Source organism: Argentina silus (genome assembly GCF_951799395.1).
Source record: "Argentina silus genome assembly, chromosome: 1".
Taxonomy (NCBI): domain Eukaryota; kingdom Metazoa; phylum Chordata; class Actinopteri; order Argentiniformes; family Argentinidae; genus Argentina; species Argentina silus.
Genome location: NC_139655.1, coordinates 8,419,035 through 8,442,477, shown reverse-complemented (window position 1 = coordinate 8,442,477; position 23,443 = coordinate 8,419,035). Strand labels below are relative to the sequence as shown.

The following is a 23,443-nucleotide window of genomic DNA, read 5'->3' as shown; positions in this document are numbered from 1 at the left end:
TGTCATTAAAGTTAGTGAGTGACTGAGGCTACAGTATCTTAGGAGCACAAGGTTATAAGGAAAGATTCACTCCTTTGCTCTGTGGCTTTTGATATTTACATGATTATGTGAATCCCTTCTAGATAGATATTTCTCATTCAGAGTTTCTCATACAGGCCTACACAGATGGCTGCTGTTGACCTTGCTGACTGATTAGTAACGCGATATTAATAATCACAGCTGTGCAAGCCTCCTCTCTAGGTGATACTATGCAGGCGGGCAGAGCTCTTATAGCCAAGAGGAGGAGGTGGATTAGAGGATAATTCCATATTCCTCCTTCAACACTTTCTCTCAGGTGTGTCTGATATGGGCAATGTGGGCTGCACAGTGTCAGCCCATCCCATAGCAGACATAGCTGAATGCAGCAGGGAGTTTTACACATGAATGCTTATGTGAGGGGACAGGAAGAGAGGCCAGCCCTCCCCCTTTCCCCTGGGAAGAGAGGGAATGTTGCATAACACTGCAACAGTAGCCTATATCGAGGGATATCTTTGCTGCACTGAATCTGATCTCTGCACTATGGCTACTCCACAGACTCTTCCAGTAACAGGCTCCTTATGTGCTTACTCAAAGATTGTATGGATAGTTTCACTTTGGCTCCCCTATGTTTACTCTGAATTGTATATTGTTCTTGTCACATCCATTGATTAAAATACATTTTACTACTGGTAATTTGTTATAGCAATTTCTTGATTACTTTAATTAATACATGAATGGGAGGATTTTAGATACATACAATTTACCATATGACATTATTTGATAACATTCTACTGATTAAATTACATTCGTACAACAACATGGTAATCTACACAATAGAATTATAAGAATTGTATGATCTCTGATCTACACTTTCCTAAACTGGGATAGAGCAACAACACAAGAATGAGCTCATCCCCGAGCTCTCCACAGGTGATTGGTGCCACTCGCTGTCCAATCACGAACCGTCTGTTTGCCATAGCAAAGTTGTTAACCCCATTCTGAATTGGTCAGCCTCAATGCTTTTCGACAAACTAATTTTTCGCAACACCTAGCCAACTGCAATTTTCTAACAAACTACGGCATCTACGACAGCTCTACTTTTAGAATCAACACACATAATTTGAGAGGAAACCCGGGCAATACTGCATAGCTACGTTGATTGCTCGTTTGTTAGCTAAGCTATATAGCTATGCTAGCTGGTTTATTCGTCATGTCGACAAGAACTGTCATCGTCTTCCCTGGTGGATTAACTGGTAAGTTGCACTTTGTCCGTGTTGTCCCCCTTTACACTGTGGAGTTAGTGCTGATTTAATGAAACATTGTTGTGTTATAATTATTTAGTCTTGACAAGTTTGAGTATCTTTGTAGCTAGTTAGCTTAGCAGGGTAGTATTCGTTCGACCACCCCCCTCCCCCTCGTTTCAACCCTGCCATGGCATGCCATGTTTGCTTAGTAAGTTCGCGAGCGAGTGTAGTTATAATTTCCTACGGTCAAACAATGAATTTGTTTGCTTGTTATAGCGAGAATGTGGTAACAACATTGAATCCCGTAATTCGATGATTGTCGAGCAAATCTATCACATTTTGTTAGCTGGCTAGTTTGTAAGCTGGATGGCCCCACGCAATTTGAAGGCAGGCAGCTATGTGCCAAATCGAATGCTAATTGTTGTAAAATGTGCATCCTTGTGCCACTTCCTCAATCTAGCTTTTTTTCCCGTTCTTCTCGCACATGACAAATCAGTTATCTATGTATTTTACAAAGTTGGATCAGGAATGTCTATCTTGGCAAAGCCAGGAATTGTATTTGACTTGATTACTATTTCTTAAAATACTTCTTGTGGGCTTGTGTGTTATCAGCGGAGAGAATAGTCTGTGGTGGTGGTGGCGCTATTGCGAGCTAATGTTAGTTCACTGATCTACATGAAATGTATTCATTTGGACAATTTCATATCAGTTTTGACTATTTCATCATTTTCAAAAGGGCGGATCGTAGATATGTGGGGGGGGGGGGTAAGTGGGTGTAAAACCTACTTTTCAATAGGGTTACAATGTATTTACATTCTAGCGCCCCCACGTCCTCGTAGACTTTAATGACCGCATGTGCAGTTTTTGAATAGGATAAGGATGATTCAATATGTAGTACAGGGGAGGCTGCTGGAGGGAGAAATTGGAGGACGCGCTCATTGTAATGCATGGAACGGTATTAAACACGTGTTTGATGCCATTCCTCATTCCAATGAGCCCGTCCTCCGATTTCTCCGTCCACCAGCCTCCTCTGATGTATTAAGACCCAATACCACAGATGGGCTGAGCCAACAGGGAATGCGTTGCAGCTAAGAGAAAGAGAAAATACCACCCTGCCTTTTGGTTCTTACTCGTTGTCTTTACTATTTGTTCTGCTTTACAGGCCTCCACAAACTTATCTTCCCCAAATGGATGATGAACATGAAAATATGTACTCTCCATTTGGATCATGCACTCTCATTTATGGCGGGACTAATTACCTCCCTAAATACAGGTAAGCTGTTATATTCATCCTATTACTGCCAAGTTCCTCTGCTCTGTTTTTATTGACGTTAGAACAAACGCCGTCTAGTTGAATTTCGTATTATGCACTTAAAATGTTTTAAACAGTAACATTATTTATATATGTATATGGGCTGGACTATATATGCTTTATTTCATATTAGTGGAAAGTTCGCTAACTTTTGTGTTGCCAGACCAGCACGGTTGACGTCAATCATGCCCATGTTTATAAAGAGTTATTACATGTTACGCCACAAGAGTGCGCCATTCACTTACAATTGGACAAATGTGTCATAGCAGTCCATTATGGTTTTTTTGGTCATGCATTGTCAAGTGGTCGTAGTTTACTTTTCTTTATTTAATACATTCATTGCACACAGTTATCTATACTTAGTTATGAATATATATATATATTATTATTTCTTTATAAATATGAATATAATGCATCAACATCTCGAGGTCGCAGATGAGATCAGATTGATACAGTTGTTTCTATGGTTTACTTTTGAGAAGTGCAAAATATACATAAATGCGTCAGGTCTGCCGGTTGTAGGAAATGTAGGCTTATGTAGAGACTTATTAATGATATTTGATCTCGTCCCCTGGTATCGCGCACTATGCATCCTCTCCAGTCCACTCAACAACGCAGGGGGAGCGTGTGAAGTACACACCCCTTCTCACAGTACCGCGAGCGCGCACGCGCCCGAAACCGTGTGGGAATGGCTGTTGTGTGATCGGGGGGTTGGGCCGCTAGGAGCGAACGGAGAGCTGCTAGAGTTTGTAATGTCCGCCATGTTTGCCATGGCGTACTGATCCAGGGAGGGAGAGCGGAGCCTCGGAAAAAAGAGACCGAAAGAGAGCGACCAAGATCCGGGCCTGCCCGGCTCCGTTCGCACCGCCACAGACCTGTCCTGTTATCAATCGAACGGTTGACTACTGGAGAACGTCACAGATCCATCCATGAGAACTCAAATTAGATCTGTTGCTATTCTTAGGAGATCGGATAGGTTTATGCTGCATCTTACATTATAAAATGAGTAAATTGTCGTTTCGGGCACGGGCGCTGGACGCTACCAAGCCTCTCCCCGTCTTCCGCTGCGAGGACTTGCCTGACCTGCACGAATATGCCTCTATCAACCGGGCAGTGCCGCAAATGCCAACTGGAATGGAAAAGGAGGAGGAATCGGTATGTTTTACCGCTACTCTGGAATTGTTGCCATATTTTCACAATATGGGGGGTGCCCTGTCTTGCCTGCGCAAGATTACACAAAATGGACGCCATGTCTGTTTTTCGTGTACACGATAGATTGCGACGAATTCATCATTTTACATGGCAATTTTACCGTGAACGTAATTGTAAGGGTGTATTGGTTCGATATTGGATTCATAAACCGTGTTGTCACCGGTTATATCGCTTGAAATTACATTGAAAAGCACAAAGGAGTCACGTGACTCGTTTCGCATCCACCATTTTGTTGACTTTCTCTTTGGTAAAGACAGTTGGGGATGGGCCTTGAAGTGGTGCACTTGCCATGAACATTTGCAAGGGGGAGACACTGAGCCAACATCTCCTCAGCATGTTTTGACAGCAAAATACGCGAAATGACAGCTCAAGATAAACAGTCATGTGCGCGCGTGCCATCATTTTACCGACTAGCTTCATAGCCGCTGTGCATACCTGTATCTATGCAGTCGAGTAGCTTAGCCAGGTGTCATCATGCGCGCGACAACGGGTCCACTTCTAAGGCTCGGACAGCATACTATCGTGTGTATAGTATATTTCTACGCTGGATTGGCTATTTTGCTTGCTGGCTCACTGGTCATCCATGTAGTTCAGCTACATCTCCTATCAGAAGTATAGCTACTACTATGAGCTACTGTAGTCAAAACCAACCAAAGTGAATTCACAGCTAGTTTATTACACGTTTCAAGGCCATGTTTTGCGAACTGCCAGCAATGTTGGATACAGTTTGCTGGCATACATTATTCGATGTGACTATCGTAGAAGCAGTGAAGTTATCTGTAAAGGGACATTAAGTAGCTAGTTCCCTATGAATGTGGAAGACGTGTGTAGTAAGGGTGTGTACACGTTTAGTAAGTCTGCTGTGTCAAGGGGCCTGACGCAAATAACTGACCCAGTTTTGATTATAATCCAAAACAAACCATGGCAAGTTTTTGATCATGTGTTAAAGTCTCTCATTTGTGACCCCTTTGGAACCAAGATACTGTAATAACTACCTATCAAGAGCCATCTCAATGACAGTCCTGATGGGTTTGTTTTGTGATCATTATGACATTTAAACAGATTTTTCTGTTAATATTGCTATTAGACCTAGGCCTATTTATATACAGACATGAAATATTCTAATGCACATATCTTATAATATCTGAGCAATTCAATAAAAGGCAGTTTGATGTGCATTGGAAGTGGTAGAAAAAATATGGAGCATGCTTGAGCTCTTACACCACAACCCTTCATCTGAAAGACGGGTCAAGACAAATGAGTAGTGGATCATGAAATACAACTCAATCATTAGGGGTCTGCTTTTGCATTGACTTTGCCTATTGGTTTCATTTTAAATTTAAAGTTGTTTCAGTAGAAGATTAATAGATGTTTCCCTTTCTTTTTCCAGTCCCCTCATACCTGCGTAGAAAATCTGTAATGAATCCAGTAGCAAGATAATGTTGCTAGGAGCTGTTAAACATAAGCCTGCATTAGCAATTGCTTTGATTGGCATAATGGAGTTGAGTGCTTAGTGTACCATAAACTGCTCAAATACATGTCATACAATTGGCCTACCAAAATACCATGCAACAACATGTTAATACAATTGTCTCTAGAGTAATTTGTATTACTCCATAGGCGTAGAGGTAACTTAATTTAAAGCTAAATTGCCAGAATTTGATATGAAATGGTCTGTCCTTACCTCACTTAAGCATAAGGAGGGCCTCCCTGTGCTGTGATGCGTCAGGGAACCCAAACACTGGGAGGGAGGGAGGGAGGGAGGGAGGGACAGACATGGGTGCAGTCAGCAGAATCCCAGCAGCCCTCTCTCCGCCTGTGCTCTGTTATGTAACCGCCTGGAGTGACAGGAGATAAAGAGGCTATTTTACTACAGGGGCTCAAGTGATATGCATGGCTTCCTGACCCACATCCTCTCCTGTGCGGGCTGGGAAGCCTGTGGAGCTAGAGCAGACCGGACTAAAAGGATGCCTGCTGCCCCTGGCCAAGCACTAGTTGCTCAGATTTGGATTGGTTGAATGAGAGCAAATCTGAAATCATATAGGCTAGGCCTAGCTCAACAGCATGCATATTTTATATCTCTGAGCACTATGATGTTTTATGCAGTTTATTGAATTACGCATGTGACTCTCTTAGACCCTTCACACTCTAGAGTGAAGATGGTTATGGCCTGCTACTCTTACCATAACTGTGTGTGGGGGGTGAAATCATGAAAGCAGACTTATTTTGGTAACATTTGGGATCTACCCAGGGTAACTTGAGCTAAATAGGTGGCTCAACCGATAATGCCGTGTCCACTTGGATACGTTGATTGTTTCAAAATAATTTGTATGTGTTTTCTGTGCATTTGGCATCATTTTTTTATTATAAAATGTTGCCTCTCTGAATGGATCGGCCAGAAACTGTTTAATATGTGTGAAATGGGTGATGGGAAGTATGGAGGGTGAGTGGAAGCTGAAATGTCATGAACGTCTAAGCTCTCATACAATGAGTTTTGTAACCCCTCAAGAGGAACATGACTCAGTTTTTTGGAAACACATCACATTGAATTGCACTTCACATTTGAGTCATGTAGTGGCCTAGCACTGAACATTTTAATGTTTACTAGTAGGCACAGATGCCATTGGTCACAAACAAAAAATATGGCCGCAAAAGAAGCCACAATTAAAATGGCAAATAATCTATGACCATTGGTTTAGTTCTCCGTTGCTGTGACGTAACTGCTGCTGTCATGATTGACACTAAATGTCCATACCAGAGTCATCCCTGGTCCACAGAGATGGTATGCCTTCATTCTATTGCATTTTAGCTGATGTTGCACTGGTGCAAATTAGCTTGAAGCATGAATTCGCTCACCTCTCCTAAAATAGGGTGACACTTCACATTAGTTTTGCCAACGCAATGCAATAGCGAGTTCTAATCACTGACTTCTCTGTGATTTCACCTGGGCAGATATTATAACTATAATGACGGGTAAAAACTCACTCTCATTTTTCAACCTCGTCTGTCATGTTGACAGATGTAAGATTTAATTTACCGCAAAACTTGAGTAGGTGGGTAGTTATATGGTAGGCCTATATGGGGTTGAGCAGTGTGTTTTGTTGCACAGCTGGAATAAGGTTCCTATTCCACTTGTGTAACACAAACCAAACTAACAGCATCTTCATAGTGTTGTTGCTAGAGTAATTTGTTACTACACAGGTGTAGGGGCAACTTAATGTATAGTGTGACCTCTTTTGTGCATCTGCTTACCTTTAGAAGTGAACATGCATGTTACCTGTAACATACATGTTACCTAGGGTTACCCTGTACCATATTCTAAAGAATGGGTGCTGGAGTCTAAATGAGGCCTACTTTTTGTTGAACTACCAGAGCATTGGATATGGTGTGGACTGTTTAAATAGGTTACATTTGAAGCCTTTGGTTTAAATGCAAGGGAATAGGGTTAGGGTAATGTGTCTCCCACTAGTTCGGATCCCACTGTCATGTACTTGTGTCATAGAAGCCATCTCCTGACTAAGCAGACTGGCTGTGAGTCTTTGAGTACAATATAGGGCTGGGTGGTATATTGAGTATGAACAAAATGACCATGAGCTCTATTGTGAGTATCAAGTTTTAGGGCATTTTACTATAGTTTTTTTCGGGCATTTCATTATATGGATTTTGTTTCTTGTTTCTCCCTTCTGTGATACCTTTTTCGTTTGCATTTGCGTAGGCCCGCTGGAGCCATGGCCACGCACTACCTGCTGATTCATGTTTCAGAGGAGCGCAGTTGATGGCATGAGTGTTGTTCGTGGGAGAACAGAGCACAATGGAGGATCTTTGCACAGAGAAGTCTTGCACATCTCTGTGCCATAAAATCTTCAGGGTTGTGTTTGGGTTCTGTTAATAATAAAGACCTCGGCACAACTTGATTTACTTTTGTAGAAAGTGAGTTTCTGAAGAAACTGAGCTTGTTTCAGCTATCTACATGGGTAGGGTAGAACTCATAGAAATAAACTGTAATTGTGTAATTTTCCTTATTTCAGGCAAAAGCTCTGCAGGTGTGTTCTGTGAACATACAGAAATATATATTTAAAAAGAATGTTAAGCCTCATACAGGCTATAAGGAAATATATGGAATATCAAGATGTATATTGTGTATCGCCCCAAAGTCAGAAAATATCGACATGACTTTTAGGCAATATTGATCAGCCCGGGTACAATACCTGCTGGAAGACCAGACACATTTTGTGTCGATATCTGGGTGTTTAATTTCTGTTCATAGGTTACCAGTAGTCAATTAATGAGCTTATGTGTGAAAGATGAAAATCCATGATTAGGAAGGTAGCAACATTTGACCAGGCCAGCAGTGGAGATCTAACTCGGCTGTTGGACCTCTCCTGTGAGAAGTGTCCTGCTTGGCCACAGGCAAACTGCTCACATAGGTGCATGTTACTGCTTTTTACAGCATGCTTTATGTGGTGTCATGGATGTCATATGCTACAGGCTTAGATAGTGTCATTGGAATATGGTGGAGGGGGGGGTTCTTTTTTTTCTTTTTCTTTTTTACTTTTCTTACTATCCGCCAAATTGCACCGGCCTCTGCTTGTATGACCGCCTGCTATGCACTTTACCTGAATATAAGCATTCTCTTTCATTTCAAGGTTGTTTCAATCCCTGGCTGTCCTATTCACAATATAAACTCCCATTTATCCCCACAACCCTTTGTAATGGAAGTGCACTATGCTCAGAGTCTAGCAGCTGTGAATGATTAGGATATCCTCAGGTCAATGCCAGTTCAGGCTAGAGTTGGTCGCAGCCGAACGTTATCCAAAGAAGCGTGCAAAGGGAAGTCTGACTCAGGCCTTGTTCTAATTGCTTCCTTATGCAAGTTGTCACTTCCCAGGGTTCATCAGAGTGTCATAGGGACTGTGTACAAATGCTGCATGCTGAGCTCATGGTCGCAGGGGGGGGTTGATTTGGGCTTTGCTGAACAGTCACTTGAGCAGACAGCCCATGTGGTCTTCATCAAGCTAAAACAGCTCATTAAGTTTTATTCTTTGTTTATTTTAAGCTGCCATATCTGATATGGACATCCTGTCGGGGCAGTATCACATTACTAAACCAACAGTCAATCCTCTCAATATGGTTTCGTTGTCACGTTGTCTCTTGGCCTTGGATAAGGCTGCTATTGTGGATTTCCTTCCAAATGATTTTCAGTTGTCTTTCATGTGATCTGGATTTTCATGATTTGTTTTATTAGATGATTTGAAGACCTGTTTGTTCCCCCTATGTTAAAGGAGACATGTAGTCAAAAATGTAGCCAGTTGATGTAACACTGAAATTGTGAAAAGTATGTTGACTGTCCCTAAATGAGATCAGTTTAAAGTGTGCCTCAAATTCTACCTTGTTTTCCATGGGTATGGTATTGGCCCCCCTTATTGTGTCACCAGAGGATCTGAATACACCAATAACAACAAAGTACACCTCAATCAAATAAACCAATAGGATCATTTGTTTCACTTTCACATCCCTCCCATTTTAGCCAGGACTAGCAGTGTGCACAGTGACAGCTCCAGGCAGGTAAAGGTAACTGCCAAGACCTAGATGAAACTGACCATTTAAAATGTTGTGTTAAAATGTAAGCTAGGAAAACGACCTGTTCGCTAACTTGTTAGCCTAGTAGAATTTCTAACAATTTTACAAAGCTTGTGCCAAATTAACACACCAAAAGTATAGTGAAACATCAAACTGCAAATAGTAATGCTGCTTAAATCTACATAAAGAGACACTGTAGGCTGGTAAAGAATTGGTAAGCATTGACTTTTTAGATACCCAGGGATGTTTTGAAAATGAAATTAGAATGACTAGATGGGCCCCTTTTAATGTTGTATTCATCACACACATTGGCCTGATAATTTGCCTAGATAAATTTGTATAAAAATCATCAATCAAAAAAAATATATATCAATCTTCTCTGCAGCAAGTTGAATTAAATCCTTGACTACGGCAGTGCTTATCATTTCAATAAATGATTTGCATTGGAGCAAGAGTGCTTTCCTTTTCTTTTCTTTTCTTTTTTGTTCCTGCTCATTTATATCTATAACATGCCAATTCAGCTTTGTTTGTTTTAATGTCCAATGCATTTATTTGCTGTTGCACACACTTCTTGTTGATTAGCTTACTGGGGCAGATGGCGTGAGCACACATTGCAGGCTCACAGTTGTTGTGCTTTCCCTTCGTGCTACTCTACACTGATGCGTTTGGCGTTGAGCGTGGTGAATTGGACATGGCTGCTCTGTGTGAAATGTTCTCATAGTTAACTGATGACAGCCAGGTTGGTTGAGTAGTCCATCTGCTGCCGCTGAAATTACGTTGCGGGCCTTTCACTTCATGGGAGTAAGCAGGCTAGTGTGAGTCAGATTGTGATTAGAATAATCAATAGAACTTCTGACCTCCAGTTAAATTGCAAAGGAAAGCAAACCTTGAATATTCTATACCGCTGAGACGGGGTAAGCAGCCTGTTTCAAGTTTCAGTGTTAGTCTCCGTTCGCCTCAGTGGAGTGGTGTGTTATTGCCTCACTTTAACATGTTTTCTGTACAGTAGATGTAAAGAATGTCTGTTTTTTACTCCCCACCCACCACAGGAGCACCATCTCCAGCGGGCCATCTCGGCACAGCAGGTATATGGCGAGAAGCGCGACAACATGGTCATCCCTGTCCCGGAAGCAGAGAGCAACATCGCCTACTACGAGTCCCTCTACCCAGGGGACTTCAAGATGCCAAAGCAGCTCATTCACATACAGCGTGAGTATTAGGCTACTCTGTAGGTTTATCTTGTCAGCTGTGTCTGTCTTCAGTTAGCAGATCGGTTTCAGTCTGTTGTCTGAGTGCACCAGGCGCATCGGTTGTGTTTGTGTGTGTCCACGCACTCTGCAGTTCCAGAGTTATGTCTAAGTGATTGTGGCAGCCCCTGGGGTGTCTCTAATAGCAGCAGTGTGATCCCAGAGGTGTCCTGCTGTCTAAAAGTATTTGACTCGGCTCCCTCAGAGGGAGGGCCCAGGCAGGGAGGTAGAGAGAGCACTCGGGCACAGACTGATGGGGGGGAGAGTGGAGCACTCTGTCTGGATGTACCTTATAGGCCCATGGGACCATCTTGCAGCCCCATTCCATATCTCTAAAGAGCCTGTATGTAGAACCAGAGGAGAAGGCAGGGCAAGTGTGCAAGTTTCTACTTTGTAGAGTTGGCATCAGTGGCACTACCGTACTGATTGTCATCCCAGCAAAAAAATGTCAAGGGTTGTTTTTCCTCTTAGGGATGGATGTCTTTGTGTATGATCAGGGTTTCCATGGTCATAGAGAGCTGTTGAAAATGAGTCTCTAGGATAGGGCTGCAACAATTTAATCGATTAAGTTGAGTAAATTGAATATCTTTGGAGCTTATTCTCAATAAGGAGACTAACACTGTTTTTTTTAGACAGGTCACCTATGGGAGGGCCAGACAAACTCTACAAAAACTCAACTCACACCAAAATTATATGAATTAGCGACTTTTCCTTTCGGTTTTTCATATCACAGAAGTGTGTGGAAACATTTGGTGCGGGTGTTTGATTGCTAAACGTTGTTATAAAAGTACACATAACTTGGCTTTGTCCTAGCCTTACTAGCCTCCCACTCTACTCTTAGAACTGTCAGTAACGCTAATCTATAACTGTGTGGTAATTGGTCAGAAATGTATCCCCACTTGGGACTAGCGCCATATCTCTGACCATCCAAAGTATAGGAATTATAAGTGGTAACATGAGCACTTCAGAGTTGATCTGGTGTTTCATAATAGCACCATGTTTATCCTTCAACGTCTAAAGAGAAAACATCCCAGAGAAAATGCAGACGATGAGGGAGGCAAAGCATGGTCAGTGTTGAAATGCATTCCATCGGCTAGCATTAGCCCGCTAGCATAAGATGACTTCACAACTTTTATCAAAAGGTGCAATGTTTTTTATTTTGTAATGGAAATGTTTTTCTAATTATTTATGCCCTGCGGAGCTAGCAAACACGTACTTAGGAGCTACTGGCTCAGTGTGGTACAGTTGTGTATCTGGACAAGCTAACTAGCATCCAGCTATGTACTAGTGGCTACGTCATGACTGTATTTACATTAGTTACATGTAGTCTAGGTTTCTTGACATCAATAACTTATGGGATGGTCCTATGGCATTCTATTTAAATGTGAAGTTATTCTTGTGGTAGCCTAATTCCCCATTAGATCGATGATGAAATGGTCTTATGCAGAAGGTAATACCTTCAAGATTCAAGAATTCAAGATTCAAGATGGTTTTATTGTCATATGCACAACAATTACAGAGCAATCGCTGGCAATGAAATTCTTAAGTCTTGGGCTCCTCCAACAGTGCAATAAGAAGTGTATGATGTGATGTATCAGTGATGCCTGCTGGCTAGGTTCAGGCAATGTTAAAGAGCCAAATGTTGAGGAATATTTCATGTATAGACTTCACTTGATTATTCATACCGTAAAACTTCCAGTAACCGGCCCACAAGTGACATTGAAGCAAATAAGCTCCTGTCCCTAATAAAAGCCTGGTCAAAATAAATTGTTCAACAGTTTCCTCCGTTGATATTAGCAGATGATGATTATAGCGACACATTTGATTTTTAGCCACTGTTGTGACATTACCAGTATTTATTTAAGTCTGACAGATCGTTTACGGCAGTCTTGTATGGGAACGATAATAAATTACCATATCTATCAAACATGAATCTGGATTAGGCTGATTTATGATGTAGGCTTATAATGTTGATGGATATTCAGCTCAGTCAGTCATGTTGCAGATTAGAGCAGTGGTTTGGCAACAGCCGCAGGGGTTACTGCTGGTCTCCAATAATAGCCTGTATCAATTACGCGTCGTGTGCACTCCGTGGTTGAAGCAAATCAACACCCGGACTACTAAAATAGGTTTTGCAGTATTTGACTATTGTTACTGTCATATTGTCAACGAATGGTGGTAAGTAGGGCTGAAGGCATAGCATCGTTCATTTTTTAGCTTATGTATTATCTGAAATTAATTTCCCTACTACAAAAAATGGTGTGCGTTTTATCTAGTCAGTCATGATGATGATACATCCTCAAGTAACGTGTTTTACATGAGTTTTAAGAGAGAAAAATGTTTTGCCCATTAGTCGAAACAATCGTTAGTTACAGCCCTAGTCTCGTAAAAGTCTGTGAAAATGTTATGATGAGGAAGGAGTATTCGGGGTTCTCCCCAGGATCTTTGAACGAGGTGGCGCATTATCAAAACAGATGCACTTAATTCAAAATACAGCTGAAACATTTCCCCTTGCTTCTTTGCACTGTCACGTGTATTTATGCTCGTATGAGAGCTTCAGAGAAAAGATGTAATGACTTTTGTTTGACGGCTGGTAGAATGATTCAACAGCTCTCGGCGTGCGCTCCGAGATGGGGAGAGATGACCTACTGCTGAAATGCCCCTCTTACATTCTTTGGGAAGAACCTTGAATTCATTTTAGTGAAATGGTAGTGAAAATTGTTTGTATAAAATTGTTTGTTCTATAATAATTACAAACAGGATCCCAACCGCAATACCAATACCAGTCTCAAATTAAAACACAAGTCCCATTTTACCATATTTTGAAACATGCAAGATCGTGCTTTTATTCTCAAATTGTAGATGTTAACAGCCGTTCTCCTCCCTCGCAGCTTTCAGTTTGGATACAGAGCAGCCGGACTACGACCTGGATTCAGAGGATGAGTCATTTGTGAACAAGCTGAAGAAGAAGATTGAGATCACCTTTTTGCAGTTTGAGGAGATGATCGACCGTCTGGAGAAAGGCAGTGGCCAGCAGGTAGTTTGCCAGTCTGTGAATGTGTAATTCATTAACCAGCTATAACCTTTAGCTTACATGATGTACTTGTGTATAGTGGAGCTGGTAGAATATGGTACTGGAATATGGTGGTACTGAATGTAGTACTTGAGAACTGGAGAATGGTTGGATTTAATGTGGGTTTTCCTGTCCCTAGCTTGTGAGCCTCCAGGAGGCCAAGCTGCTTCTGAAAGAGGATGATGAGCTAATCAAGGAGGTTTTTGACTACTGGACCCGCAAGAGGAAAAACTGCAAGAGTGGCTCCCTCATCCCCACTGTGAAGCAGGAGAAACGGGACGGCTCCAGCACAAGCGACCCCTACGTGGCCTTCCGCAGGAGGACGGAGAAGATGCAGACCCGGAAGGTGAGTTGGGGAACAGGGCATGGTGGACTGAGGAGAGGTCTATGCTCCTACAGCCCTCCGCATCCGTACTGCATTGACTTTTTTGTCCTGTTGGTCAAGTACAGTTGAATTATCTGTGTTTTCAAATGTGTTTTCTCAGAACCGCAAGAATGATGAGGCGTCGTATGAGAAGATGCTGAAGCTACGCAGGGACCTGAGCCGAGCCGTCACCATCCTGGAGATGATCAAGAGGAGGGAGAAGAGCAAGAGAGAGCTCCTGCACCTCACACTTGAAATCGTAGAGAAGAGGTGAGTCCTGGAAGGTTCTCTCTCTGGCGTTTGGGTTGAGGATTTGTCTTGCAGATACGAATGATGGGATGAAAAGTTTAATTTCCTCTGTTTGTAGGTTAACGGCTGCAGCTGTCATTGGGTTTCATTCTGATTGTTCAGGCAGCCCATTGTGGATTTGTGGCTTGGCTGATTAGGCCTGTGGTACTTGTCAACCTTAAAACCCAAGGAGACTCCATTAGGAGGCAGGCTGTATGATGGCAGTGGGTGGAGATCCATGTATATTTTATGGAGTCGCGCTCTGCTGCTCATGTTAATTGGGGGCATCATGGTATATGGTGTTTTCCATGCATTATCAATTAGAGCTCACCTTATTTGTGTGGTAAGGTCACAGAAATGTGTTCGTCAGCTTTTACATTCAAAACCAGCCTTGCCTGTATACGCTGTTGGATTTTTATATTTCTGGATACGATTTTTTGAGCTCTAGTTCGATTTTTGCTGTTCCCCAGTGGGGCACACTATCTAAACATGACATCTGAATGGAATAGATTTCCTCTGAAAGTAGCTGTCACTGCAAGCTTAAATTGGACTTATTTTGCTGAAGTGCTTTTGATTTGTAGTGACATTTCAATTTCCCCTTGTTATCAGATGCTGGTGTCTGTGCATCCTATGTTTTTTTGCTCTCAGTGTGGACTATTCTATTCCTGAAATGTTTTTGCGCTCCCTTGCTAAATCACTTTTTCACTGGCAGAGACCCAGGTGGTGGTATGATAGTAAATGATCTCCACTATGCTTCTGTGGGTTTCTGATTTCTAAACAAGCCCTACCTCTCCCTGTCTTCCTCAGGAACGGCATGCCTGACTTTGGTAGCGAGGTCATGGCCGAGGCGCTGGCCCAGCGGGCTCTGGTGAAGCCTGTCTACACGATACCCATCATTCCCCTTTCCAACAGCAACCAGTACAGACACCAAGACCACATGGAGATGAAGGAGTACAAGACTAAGGTGAGACTGACTGACCGCTGCTCATCTAGCTGTCACTTCCCTCATTATGACTCATTTACCTACCTCCAATCCGGCAGCTACCCCCCCCCCCCCCCCCCTCCACACACACACACCACTCCCTAGAGTCCCTTTACATTCATTTTGTCCATTGACTTGACCCCTCCCCATTTACTCTAGAGGGTTGAATGGGAGTTCACTAACCCCCAGTAGTTGTAAAGAGTGTTTAGAGGGAGAGGCCAAGTCTTTGGGGAGGGAGGAGGGGACCATCTGTCTGGGCTGCAGCATCTGAAGCATGCCTCCATCTGGATATCAATGACTCACTTAAAGGGATGGTTCAGGATTTTTGAACCATATCTACATATTCTATTTACCAGCAGTGCTGTTAATCGATGGATAGTATTTTGGAACCTGTCTGTGATGTCATTCATATGGAGTGCCTTCACCAGATAGCATTTTCCTCATGAGCCACAATGCTAGCACAAGACACACAGGGCTACAAGTTATGTCTAAAAAGCATCCAAATAAACGCCACATGACGCTTACAACTAATAGTAAAGCGTTGGCAGTCCATCAAATCTAATTCAATTTTGAATAACGTCACTTTGAAGTCAAATTAATGTTCAATCAATCCATTACTTTGTGATTTTTTTCTACACTGTCTCAGCTTGAGTGTAGCTACAATGTTATGTGTACTTCAACAGAAAAATAAGTTTCACCACAATGTAAAGAATGCAAAGTTAATTTGACTTCAAAGTGATGGTATTAAAAAATAATAAATTACCTTCTGGATGCTTTTTAGACAACTTGTAGCCCTGTGTGTCTTGCGTTAGCATTGTGGCTCATGAGGAAAATGCTATCTGGTGAAGGCGCTCCATATGAATGACATCACAGACAGGTTCCAAAATAAAACCAATTGATCAACAGCACTGCTGGTAAGTAGAAAACATAGTTTAAAAAATGGTTAAAATAATAATAAATCACAAACCATCTCTTTGATGTCAGAATATGTATCTATAGATAGGCTTTAGGGCTCTAAATACCCTTTATTACATAGACAGTAGTTTAAGGACTTGGTTTCTCTTTCCAGCCTGAGAAGACGGAGGTGGTCAGAACGAAGAGGAAATATGAAAAGAAGCAGAAAATCCCACCTCTGTCTGCACCCCAACATTCAGGCCCCTCTGTGTTCAATCCTAAGGACCTCAACCAGTATGACTTCCCCAGCTCAGACGACGAAGCCTTCTCCCAGGTACCCACACACCCAAGATGATGATGATTAGTAGTAATGATTTGTAATGGTAGCTGTTGGCAGTTGTAGATTTTATTGAAATGATTGCTGTAACCGGTCACTTTGTTTTGCTGCTGCCTCTGTCAATGCTCATACCTGCACCCCCCCCCTCTCACTGTGTGTAGATTCATTCAGGTTCCTCTGAGGCAGAGGAGGAGAATGACCCAGATGGCTGCTATGCTTTCCGGAGGAAGGCCGGCTGTCAGTACTACGCTGTGAGTGCCCTCCTGTGACTCTGTTCTATTTTTAGCCTCATGACCGGTCGCCAACCTGGCTGCAGTGGCTGTTTCTCTTCCCCGCTCTGCTGGCCGGATCAATGCACTGACGGAGCAGTCCCCTTTTGTCTTACTCTCTCTCTCTCTCTCTCTCACTCCTGCAGTCTCGCCTGGACCAGAGCGGCAACTGGCCCTGGGTCAGCCCCTCAGAGGGCGGGCTAGGTGACCCGCGCTTCCGCTACTGCCTCACGTCCCTCACAGTGCCCAGGCGCTGCGTAGGGTTGGCACGGCGCCGGATGGGCAGAGGGGGCAGGTGAGTCAGTGAGCCATGTCAAATAATGAGAAACCTCCATGTTTGCGTGTCTGCACTGTATGTCAGAGAGAGGATGAAGTTGTTGTTCACACAAGATTGGAAGCAAGCCCCTTTTCTAGGCTATATTGGGGAAATAACGTATTAGGCTTTTGAGGGATGCTAGAATGCTATTTTATGGTGACGTGTTATTATGGGGCTGGGCTCCAAAAATATTTCCCTGGACTTGGAAAATATTTGACCATCTCTTGAAGGGCATAGATTGGATGGAATTGTAACATGTCCTTTATTGTGTTGCAGGGTTTTGCTGGACAGAGCACATACAGACCTGGACAGTGTTTTTCACGGACTGGACTCAGACCCTGAGCCTGAACCACTTGCCTCATCTCCAAGCGCTCCGCTCCGCAATTTTGCCAGTACCTCAGAAACCAATACCTCGGACCGCACCAACACCCCCCCTTCCCCCTCCTCCCAGTCATCTGTGGACCTCAGTGAGATTCTATTGAACATTAAATCATGCCGCTGGAGGCACTTTAGACCACGGACGCTATCCCATCACCCCTTGGGTGGAAGTGACATGTCACGCAGAGGATTTAGGGGATTTAACCGGACGTCCTCGGGACAACCCAGGACGCTGGCTGGTGGAACACTCTCCCAGAACCGTACCGGGTCCACCCCTGTAACCGGTGAGCACACTCGTTGTCCTGTTCCTACTGCCCCACCCTGACCCTGCTCTAGGGGGTTTACAACGTGCAGGTTGTCCCTTTGGAAATGTGCATCAGAGGTTGGCAGGAAAGGCGGTTGGTTTGACCTCTTCAGAGCTTTGTCTTTGAAATGGCTTCTGGGTTTTTTTCTGGCAGAGCATTAAAGGTTTTAGTGTGAAGCAGAATTTGAGAATTGAGCAGGCTTTGAGAATGTGTGTCTGTGGAGAGGGATGTAATTGGAAAATGTCGTCATGCGTGAAATTGTGAGCTACCATTGTTTCGTTGATTTTGTGTGTATGTGTGCCTGCAAGTCTGTGAAGGAGGGAGAAATGTCTTGGAGGGCTACCTCTTTAGCTAAAGCTGTAATTGTATCCCATCCTCATGAGGCATTCAAAGGTAGATGTCCCTTCAGACTGCCTCCACTGGCTGTAAACCAAATGACCATTCTGCCTTCATAGGCTGCTTCCTTATTAGAATACATTAGTTCCTCATCCCCTGACTTGGGGAGTCAATTAGAAATGGTGTTGTGTAAATCGATTCATAAGACGCGCTCGATTTGTGTCATGGTCAGTGGCCGTAGAAGAGCTTGCCGAATGCTAAACATGCTGCAACTGCATGGAAGCCAAGCTCTATGAAGAAGAGATGGAGCAGAGTGCACAGTGTCTCAACCTGGAGATGTGGCCCTACCTTGATAGCCCTACCTTTTGTCATGGTGCCCAGGTGCTGTCTTTGTCTAAGTTCTGTTCTATTGTATAGCAGGAAGATCTGAATCTGTTTAGGGAGGATACATTGAGAGGTTGAGAAAGGGAAGGAGCAGCTGCATCCTCTTAAACTGGTTACACAGGGGTTTGTTTCAGATCTGTGATGTAAAGTCTTTCTTGGGAATGACGTTAAGCTCCATTCCTGATGTCTTAGTAAGCTATTTTAATGTAGATAATTCATGCCACAGAGAGCAGAGACTTATGCCTCATGAGCAGAGACTTATGCTGCATCCCCTTTATCAACCTTAACCTTATCTAATGCCAGTCCAGTCCCATTCAAATCGTGGGGAGTGCACAAGTTCATACTTAGGGAAAAGGGTGGAGAAATGGAACCCAAGACAAGCCACAGGTTAGCTACATAGTCTTATAGCAACCAGCCCCAGTAGGTCTAGTGTACTTGTTGGTGTCTGCATTTTTGAATCATGGAAGAAAGAGGAGTTTCCGTAGACGGAAGAAGACCCCACTGTAAACTCACTTGGGTGTACCTTAGATCCATTCCCTGCTGTAATCCAGGTGTGTGTGTGTGTGTTTGTGACCCTGCTCCTGTCTCTCCAGCGTTCACAGCAGAGCAGTACCAGCAGCACCAGGAGCAGCTGGCCCTCATGCAGAAACAGCAGCTGGAGCAGATCCAACAGCAGCAGCAGCAGGCCAACGATGTATCAACAACACCCAACCCACAGGTCAGCACCTGTACACACCAACCTCCGCTCCGAAGCTGCTCTGTCTTCCAGTGGTTGATATGCTCAGCAGTTGTCCAATGTTTCTCTCTTGTGTCCGTGTCCCTCTCCAGTGTCTAGTGTCTAAGACGTTGGACCAGGCCAGTGCCCAGTTTGCCGCCTCTGCTCTGGTGACGACGGACCAGCTGATGGCCTTCAAGGCCAAGGAGGAAGTGGTGCTCGGAAGTGGAGTCAACGGGGTCCTCCCGGGTTCAGGTGAGCAGCCCTTTGCTGTATTGCCCAGCAGTTTACCTACAAATGAAATGAAGGGACAAAATAAAGTGTGTGATTGTACTGACAGCCGAGGTCTGTTTGTTTTCCCCTCCTGCAGGCATCTATAAGGGCTTACACCTCACCAGCACCACCTCTGCCTCCCACCACACCAACCAGTCTACACCCACCACAACCCCCACTTTCCTCCAGCCCTCCACCAACACAACCACTCCTTCACCCACCACCGCTGCACTTGCATCCACCCCCAACGCCCATGCACCGCTGGGGCACCTCGGAACCGCTGCCAATTCCACCACTCAGGTTCTGATTGGGAACAACATCCGTCTGAGCATGCCCCCCGCCACCACCCTGGGCACGCGCCACATACCCAGGACCCTCAACGTTGTCCCCTCATCTGCCTTAAAGCTGGCCGCCACCACTAACTGTCAGATGCCCAAGGTCACCGGGGCCGCTTCTATGGACATGGGGTCCAGGTGAGACATATTCAAACACAACAGGTTTATTGATATGATGGGTCTGCTCTGTCTTGGTTGTTCCTTAGCTGGATTGACTTAGTGCCCCTAATTTGTTCACATTTATACATGCCTAAGCTTCAGGGTCTAGTCGGTAAGTGTAATTAAACGGTTGACGTTGTTTGTTTGCACCCTCCCCCCCAGGGATAATCACGATCAAGACAAGCCAGCTCTGAACAGTATAGCGGACAACACAGTGGCCATGGAGGTGACGTAGTGGCCGTGGTCCATGCCCTCTGCTCTGAGTCTACTCTGTAGGTGCTGTGCATCGTAGCATTGGGAATGCAAAAGGGACAGCGGGACTCTACACGGACAGGTTTCCATGGCAACTGTGGGGACTCGGTTGTAATTCTCATCTCTCATGCTTTTTAAATGTTTTGTTTTTTATTTGTTACTGTTAATAAGAGTAAATTGACATCTGTAAATTATGAATATGGCAAATTAGTATCTGTACAGTAACTACATATTTGTAATACCCCTTGTATATACGTTACTTGAATACAGAACTGTTCATTTGTGATGTTTTGCACTTGGGAATAAAATGAAAAGAAAGAAAAAAGCGATGAACTGGTCAGAGTGTGAGATGTGAGAGTTGTATAGAGAAGAAAATGTTTCATCACATGTGCATGGTGCGGAGCCTGCTGTTTTATCTATTTATTGTGCTGTGTTTACAGATTTATTTTCTTTTTTTATTTGTACACTGTACCTTTATTGGTTCCTGTGCTGTAGTAAATGTTAGGTAGCTACGGACTCCTGGGTATTTTGTATATTGTGAACACAAAGCAGGTTCCCCCTTTGGGTCCCTGCCATTCTCTGTGGATCATGTGGAATTAAATGGTGACATACATACAGACTCTTCGGGGAGCCGGAGGTGGAGGTTGGCTCTGGTTCACTCCCGGGAGGTAAATCTCTACATTGTCCCCATACAAGTAACAAAATAGGGATGAAGTCTCTTCCCAGAAGCCTCTTCTGATTCAAAGCACTATTGTTTTTTTTTCTGTTATGATTTTGATGGTTATTAATGCTGCTTTTGTATGATTTTTTGGTCCCTAGTTTTCATGCAATGGGAGTCCCCTCAATTTTTTTTAACACCCCCTACTTTTGTTTTGTAAAACAGAATTGAGTTATTTTTGTATTTTCTCCTGTTCTTGTGGTAAACTGATTGTAAGCTTCTTGTATTGAAAGACTTCATTCTTTTGTTACTTGTTCATGCATAGGTGATAAGGGAGGTGAATGGCAGTAATTGCTGTAAGTGTAAGATCATCGTCATTCCAATTTTTGACAAAAAAATGCTTAAAGGGAGAAAGGCTGCCTTTTCCTCTCTTTTTTGAAAAAGAAAATAATCTCCAGACGGCTGCAAGGCCAAAAACCACAAGTATCGGGTGCCTTCCCTTGGGAATTATACGTGCTCTCTTCTGTGAAGAGTGAGGCACAAAGACAGTGCTACAAGTAGTACTTCTTGTCTGTGTCAGAATCTGAATGCCCAGTCCAATGGCAGGATTTATCCTTGAGGTTTTCTTGTCCCACCTGGAGGCTGAAAAGAATTTAAAAAGAAAAAAAAATGTGACACAACTCTCACGAAAATAAGACAATAAAGCCCAGGGCATTATATGTGGATCATTTGGCCTGCTGTCTTTTCTTGTGTGAACTTCATTGCTGTGTGTGAGTGAGGGAACACTGATGAACACGCAGCCAAGAGTATCCAGTGAGTATTTGGACAGTGAAGTGAAATTGGCATTTTGGCACTTCACACCATACACATTAGGCAGTTCCATAATGTCACCCTTCTCTTTAGGATATGTTCATGCATCTCTTTCACCATTAATAAATGAGAGCACAGCCTGTATTTATATGCCAATTGGGGAAAAAAGTATTTGGACCAAGTAACGTAAGCTGAGTATGGGCCAGTCATTAAACAAAGATAAGGAATGTTTGATCAAATCCTAATCTTTACATATCTTTGATATACTTTATAGAAAAAAGTGAAGTGCAGGATAAAACATGCAATTTTTATATTTGAATGACACAACATGAAAATACCAAATAAGAGATGGTGTTGTGTGCTATATTGTCTCATTCATTTATCTCAAATCCTCTTGGAATGTAGAACCCAAATATCTATTTTAGCTTTATTGCCCAAATACAGGGCACTAGGTAAACACTATGCCCTAGTTGAAATGGGTTACCCAGAAGGGGAACTATCGTGTGTGTCCATGTGTGTACAACTGTGTGATGGTGCTTTGCAGATGGGACATTACCTAAACCTCACTAATATTTTGGAATGGAAAAACAAGGTTACTGAAGTACAGTTTGTATAACCTCATTATTTGGTTGTTATTGGGAACACAACAAATACTAAGGATTGTAAGAAAGGAATTGTTCTCTATCTTTGCCAAATGTGCAGGATGGCGTAATGAGAGACCTTGACTTGATTAGCTATTTTATATGTAAGTGGTGGTCACAGAGGGACTGAATTGCCTTGGCTGTGGGGGTCCAGTGGTGTGGAATCAATTAGAAACTGCATGCCTCACACACAACACAGAGGTCGTTGGGGAGAACCAAAACAACACACTGACTGCTTCCAGGGATGTTTCACCATGACAACACACTGTCAAGATACTGAACATGGTGAAATTACACTTGCCTTGTATTAACCCCTCGAAGCAAGCTGGTACGGTAAGCTCTCTTTTACTGATTGTGAATTCCTTGGCACTAGTGTAGCACACCGAGTAGAAAATGGAAAACGTGACCAAAATAACTGCAGAAAACAAGACTGCAGCTGTTCACCACCACTGGATCAGATGTCTTCATCAGGGTTGTGATTGGAAGGGCTGTGGGCCAAGCCGGTTGAGTCCCTCTCTCACCCTCTAGGACAACAGGTGCTGAACAGGACTCTGTTGACTGATAGTTTGGTGCTGTTTACAACTGCTCTGTCTGGGCAATGGAGACTCACCAGCCCACCCACTCCAACTCATTCATATCATTTAACCTCTGGGGGTTACCTTTCTTATCTTGACTATGTTTCTCTAGGTTGTTGCTTCTTTGGACATTAAGGAGTGAGAGAGCGAGAGAAAGAGCAAAAGAGATGGATGAATATAGTGACTTGTAGTTGTTTTTACTTTGACCTGTGGAATATTACATTTACATTTACATTTATGGCATTTAGCAGACGCCTTTATCCAAAGCGACTTACAAAAAATACATTTGTTTAAGTAAGTGAATCATCTATCCAACAGTCATCATAAGACAAAGTAATCAATGCTCACAGCAGGGGCCAATGGCAGTCGTAATGCCAGAAGGTAATTTATTTTTTTGTTAATTATTTATTAACAGGAGAGAACTTGTACAGGGGGTAAGTGGGGGTGAAGAGGTCTCAAGGGTTGGGGTTAGGGTTAGTACGGGGG

The 23,443-nt window shown here is 43.3% G+C and overlaps 1 protein-coding gene across 2 annotated transcripts; it reads left to right on the top strand.

Moving 5' to 3' along the window:
• The first annotated feature begins 1,035 nt into the window (after nt 1-1,035).
• epc1a (enhancer of polycomb homolog 1 a) lies at nt 1,036-21,656 on the top strand. Of its 2 annotated transcripts, XM_083679096.1 has the most exons (15): nt 1,036-1,271; nt 2,425-2,535; nt 10,416-10,575; nt 13,505-13,650; nt 13,826-14,032; nt 14,172-14,320; nt 15,146-15,302; nt 16,390-16,548; nt 16,713-16,802; nt 16,967-17,115; nt 17,413-17,798; nt 19,133-19,257; nt 19,368-19,509; nt 19,625-20,000; nt 20,184-21,656. In XM_083679096.1, exons 3-15 carry the CDS (start codon nt 10,476-10,478, stop codon nt 20,254-20,256), a joined length of 2,259 nt encoding a protein of 752 aa, XP_083535222.1. In that variant the 5' UTR covers nt 1,036-1,271; nt 2,425-2,535; nt 10,416-10,475; the 3' UTR covers nt 20,257-21,656. The 2 variants fall into 2 exon arrangements, with proteins under 2 accessions (XP_083535222.1, XP_083535221.1); XM_083679095.1 differs by lacking the exons at nt 1,036-1,271; nt 2,425-2,535 and adding an exon at nt 3,343-3,729.
• Nucleotides 21,657-23,443: the final 1,787 nt, after the last annotated feature.